Source organism: Cyprinodon variegatus, unplaced genomic scaffold, assembly GCF_000732505.1.
Source record: "Cyprinodon variegatus isolate N-32 unplaced genomic scaffold, C_variegatus-1.0 Scaffold66, whole genome shotgun sequence".
NCBI classification, from domain to species: domain Eukaryota; kingdom Metazoa; phylum Chordata; class Actinopteri; order Cyprinodontiformes; family Cyprinodontidae; genus Cyprinodon; species Cyprinodon variegatus.
The window spans coordinates 1370122-1376093 of NW_015150519.1; the positions used below are offsets into that span (position 1 = coordinate 1370122).

The 5972-nt window shown below is 36.7% G+C and overlaps 1 protein-coding gene across 1 annotated transcript in view; it reads left to right on the top strand.

Annotated features, from left to right (window-relative positions):
• The window catches only part of iglon5 (IgLON family member 5), a 164369-nt gene that overhangs the window by 148395 nt on the left and 10002 nt on the right, over positions 1–5972 (top strand). The window contains exon 7 of the mRNA XM_015371900.1: positions 4336–4487. Within this exon, the coding sequence (XP_015227386.1) occupies positions 4336–4487 (152 nt within the window). The remainder of the gene's footprint in view (positions 1–4335; positions 4488–5972) is intronic.

The window sequence follows — 5972 nt, forward strand, 5'->3', positions numbered from 1 at the left end:
GCCAACCACCAGTAGTAAACAAGAAGAAGAAGCGAAGCAGTGTAGACGGGTGTAGCAGAAAAAAATCAGTTATTGTGGAGTTTTGTGAGGGTATGGCGAGTGGGAAAGAACAGGAGTTGGAAGACGCGCCAGCAGCACTTTATAGGTCTGCTGTATGGGATCACTTTGCATTTAGAGTGACCTACGATGATGGCGGAAAGAAAGTTGTGGATAAAAGTGCAACAGTGTGCAAGCATAGTGCAACACTTTTTGTTTATGCTAACAGCAACATGACCAACATGTCATGCTAACCCCGAAATCCCACATACTCCGTCAGCGCTCCGCCCTGCTGCGCTCCAGACCGCCTGCACAAAGCAAAGCCTACAGCCTCCACTGTGGCTCCCGTCCGCTCCGCTCTGAGTTCCTTGGAGATCGTAGAGGGCCTGCGCGAGATGATTAAATTCAAAGCAGCAAAACATGCGGAAATGATCCAGGGTTTCCGCGGATCATAAAAAATAATTACAATTCATTAATTTTTTTGTATTTTTTTATTAATTTTATAAATTTTTATGTGATTTCGGTGTATCAGTCAACATATACCGAACTGAATCGAACCGTGGATTTTGTGAACCGTTCCACCCCTAATATATATATAAGGACCAACACAAAGTAGTGTGGATACAATTTTAAAATATTCAAAATGTTTTATAAACAAAGATCTAAATAATGTGTTTTTGCATTCAGCAACCTTGAGTTGATAAACTATTAAGACAGTTTTCACTTAAATCACAGCTACATGTACAAACCAGCTTAACATGAACCAGCTTTATCTAGAGTCTAAGATTACAGATTCAGATTAACAGATATCCCCCACATGACGTCTGGTAAATAAGATTTCCTATGGTTTTCATTTCAACAACGGGTCACTTACAGATCTGCCTTTTGATGACTCTTATCTTGGATCTTGTTCATTCATTTCTACCACAACCCTATTCAGTAGATGAACTTGTTAGTTTAATTACTCTTTTACTGTATAAAAACTAAAGGAAAAGCTGCACTTCTTATCCCCCAGTATAAAACAAATCTTGTTAGCTTAATATTTATTTACATTGTATGTAAATAGATTTATTAGAAGGCTGTCCTTAAAACAAAGCCTGGAATTGCCTGAAATAAGAACTACTTTATTGCAATTAATGTAATGCCTGCAACTGTCTTTAGACCACCCAATGTATTTGGATAGCTCTCTTCAATGGCTTTGTATGCCACTGATCTATTTTGGACTAGTTTTCCTCCAGTACTGGAAACAGAATCTGTAAATATGGCAGTTAATTTGTCACGCCGTTCCCTAAAGGAATTTTGGCTAAATAGGTTTAAAGATAAGCTGGTGATGCAGAGAGTATTAAGAGGCTTGGTGGCCAGAAAATAAATGCAATCCATCTTCACTAAACATCTAAACACAAATAACCTATTATAGATATCTCTAAAAAAATCTTTTATTTATTAACCTTCTCAGGGGGTTAATTGGAATGATTCATGAGGCACAACCAATCTCCTCTTTAGTAATGACAGGATATTGACAGAACACAAAAGGTAGACACAAAATCATACAAAAATGTAGTCACAAAAAAGGATGTCACATTGATTGTCACAAGAGTTTATACCTCATTTACCTTTAAAAACATTCTTACCTGTAACAGATTTGAGCTAATTCTGATAAGGATGAGTTGTGTTGTGGTTTTTTTGTTGTTTTTTTGCCAAGAAACACAATTAGCCCTCAAAAGTAATGATATCTATGAAGTCAGATATTTCAAAATAAAGTTTAGGAACCGCAATGCCAAGCTGACCCAGTGCTGATCTGATTATCCTGTATACAGGGCTGCCTAAATCCAGACCTAGAGAGCAAAAATCCTGCAACTTTAAGATGCATCCGCTCTCCAACACACCCGTAACAAATGAGTGGCTTGTTACCAAGCCTCTGCTGAGCTCAATGACATGCTGGGGGATTTCAGCTTTTAAATTCAGAAGTTAGGAAAGAAGGGCATCTAAAATATACATCTTTCTATTTAGGGCAGCCATTCTGTTCCAATTAATTTAAATATTCTATTTTTATTTTATTTTTTTTCTGCTTTTTGGAGATGGTTTCACTACTTGAAAAATTTTACAATTTTTTGTAAAATAAATAATTTGTGGAAAGTCATTTTATAAATTACCCCATTGTGGGACAATAAAGGGATTTTCTATTCCATATAAAAAGTACGATGGCATATTTACACAGATCAAAGTCCAATGCTTTTGCACAACATTTATCTGTCACTGTAATGCAGAAGAGCAGACTCCAGACTCATCTGTAACATTTTGTATTTCTTAAGAAAATTTTATTTTCCCTCCTTCCTATTAAAAAACAGACCTTAAGTCATCCTTTGTATGTTTTGTCATTAAACATGTTTTTGGTTTTTATTCCTTCACCCTTAGAAAGTAACCATATTGCTTTGAATTACACTTCAGTCAAGGTCTGAAAAGCCTCACAGGGGACAGGCAACTGCCTTAGAACAACAGAATATTTTAAGTTTAATTAGGAAGAAATATTTTGTTATATAGCTAAAAAAAACAATGCTTAGGGAAAGTATTGTTACTCTTTGACCTTCTTTCTTTTTCGATTTGTTGCAAAATACATAAATGCATGAAAAATACTGCATGTGACAGAACTGAACACAGCACATCCTGAACAAACCACCCTGAGTAAAATAATAGGAGAGCATTATGTGTTGTGAAGTCTTTTTTCAACAAGGTCAGTGAAGTTGATTTGTTTTGTCAAATATATTTCTTCTTAAAGTTTAATGCTGTTAAAAAAAAGTTGCTTTAACTTGTACTAGGCTTCTAACTAAAAACACCCTAACAAGAAAAAACTGCACAATGATCCTACTGATTTGATGCAAGCAACTGAAATAGTGCTAAGATTTGATATTATCCTTTTATTCAAACTTTGAATTATAGGAATAAATGGACTTCAGAAAATTGCTAGAATAAATTTACAATTACAGAGTTGGGCATATTTGACCTTGCAAGCAAGATTAATTCTTTCTAGATTTTGGAATTGCAAACACCCAAAAATATATCTTGCCAGAAGTTGCATTACCCTCGGATACAGATTTCGAACCAATGAAATTCAGTGATATTTATGATGCCAACCAACAGTACAAGCTGAAGTAAAAACCAACCTGGCTGTGCTGGTGGATGTACCTCTAGACTCCTCTGTTTTAACTGCAATACCATTTTAATTCTTGTTTGAAAACATGCAAAAGAATGCATTTTGTGCCTTTGTGGATGGGAAAGAAGATAGTGTGTTCCACCCAACTAAATTTGGGAAGAATTTGATTTATCAGTTATCTCCTCTAGTTGTGATACATCACAGCTGCTACTGATGCTGCTTTTGGCTAAAAGCTTGACATGGGAGGCAGATGCCACTTGGTGATTTACCCAATCAGCTTGAAGAATTGTACTGGAAGTTCCTCCTTTTTTGGGAACACTTTCCACAGGAGCCTTTCCAGATGGATACTGTGTAGATTTCAAATTGAATTACATGTATCAATCTGGTATATGGCAGACAGGTTAGGCCATATTCACAGCTATAGCTAAATTAAAAAGTTCAAAACAGTGACAAGCAAGGCTGGATGAACACACAAGAATTTACTTCCCCACCATTCACAATGAGGTTAATAATGAAGTATCTCAGAAAATCTCAAAAGGGCCACTTTTGGGGAACTATAGTATTTTTCACTGTTGGATTACAGGTCTGCCAAAAATGTAAATTCATTTTCTTTCTTTTGGCATAAATGCATAAGGTTCTTCCTTTATATGCAGTAAAAAAGTAATTCAGAGAACAAAGATTTTGTGGTGTCAATTTAAATCCAGTCAAATATTAGTTTTGTTTTGTTTATTCAACTTTTTTCAATTTTGCTATATATTTATAAGAAATACAGACAAACTGAAAAGTTGCCTCTGGTCGACTCAAAGTGCAACAAACAACTATTATTTAAAATTCAATGCAATAGAAAAATAATGTAAAGAGTGACTGAACATAGAAAAACCCTTTGAGTTTCAAAAAATATAGTAGAAAGAAGCTGTGTAGGGTTGTTTTTAATGTATTTATTGTTAACAACCAGTAAGAATTTAATTTAGGAATAAGGTAGGACATTTTTTAGAGGCTAATACACTGTCACCTGTTAAATGATAGCCAGAGCAATATATTCCTCTGCAGACTTAGTATGGTGTGATGCTATGTTGTGTTTTCTTTCTATTTCTCTAAAAAACCTAATCGCTCTGCATCCTTTCTTTGCTTTTGTACACAAAACCCAGGCCGGTAGAGAATGACAACACCTTACGGATCAAAAACGAGAAGACACGCTCGCTTTTGCTGTTTACCAATGTGACAGAGAAACATTTTGGCAACTACACTTGCTTCGCCTCAAACCGCCTGGGTTCCTCCAACGCCAGTATGCTGCTGTTTCGTAAGTTATCACACACATCTCGCACACCCATGTGTGCAAGCACATCGATTTTTCAAAATGTGCTCACATTTATCTTTTGTGACTTTTTGGAGTTAGAAAGGACTGTCTGCTGCAAAAATATTCTAAATCTGTTTTTGCTCTGCACACTGCATAGCCTTCACTCAGCCTTTACACTCCCTCCTTCTTTCCATTTACGTTATTCTCCGCCCCATTAAAGCCTTACTTGCCTATATTACAGCCTCTTTCTCTTTTTGTGTGCTCAGACTCTCCCCCACCATCGCTCGTCTGTTCGCACACCCGCCTGTACACACAGACTGTTGCTTTGTTCTGTCCTGTTACCCGAGAAGTTGTCATTTCTCTCGAAGCCCAATTCACATTAAACGTCCCCAATGAGCGATTTCCTACCCTTCCATTTCCCATCACCCTCCCTTTAGTGCGTTTGGCATTACCATCTTAAGTGAGTCCTTCATCTATCCCTTTTCTTCTTCCATTCCTTTCCCCATTATCTCTTCCAGTCTCCCTTCAATGACTCACTCGTCCATCAGTCCCATACATCTTTCTGCTCTCTTTTTTCACCACTGCAGTCACTTGTGTCAGCCTATCTCTCCATCATCTGTCCTTCTGCCTCCTTTTCCCCTCCTAATCTTCTATTGCCATCATTAAAATACAACAAACCCCGCTTCTTTCCCCAACCAGCTGAGGAGAATCGGACCATAATCAGTCTTTTTGTGGTATTTCTGTTCATATTTTGTCCCTTGGTGTCATTAACTCACCTGACTTTATTTCCCTGCTGCTGTACCTCTTTGTTCACCATTTTAAAGGTACGCCATGCAGTTTTTTAACACCACCAACCCTCAATCATGTCAAAATTGGCACATTATTGCAATTACTGCCTGTCGATGAGTCCATTACATATATCATTTTCAGTCACTGCAAGCTTTCGCTTTTTAGTTGTAGACTGCAGCATAAAACGTCTGCTTTTATCTCTGTAAACTGTAAAACAAGCGGAAATAGAAAGACAGAAGGTTAATGAAGGGTTTTGCGTTTAACCTTTTAAGTGTTATCTCCCTACCTTTTCAGATGGCATGATAATGCTAGCATGATACATTTCACTTGTTTTCCTAGAGTAATATGCCTATTCTAGACCAAACAGTGTCTTTTGGTAAAGGCTTTCAGGATTAAAGCAGACTCACCTTGAATTTAACCCACAGGAAACAGGAGATTTTCTTTATGTAGCTGATTTCCCACCGAGCAAAAATTGGTTGAAAAGACATAAAGAGGACATGATTTATGTCCAATCAATGTATACATTTGGTTGAAATGTGAAAGGTTTAAAGCCATTATTTTCAGATCGTTGGAAAGATATTTAAAACTGGCTTTGCAACGTCTTTTCGACATCTATTATTGGACTAAAATGGGACGTCTAGTGTTTGGAGGTTTAATACTTAAGGCTATTCTGTTTTAACTTCTATTACCTAAAATAGA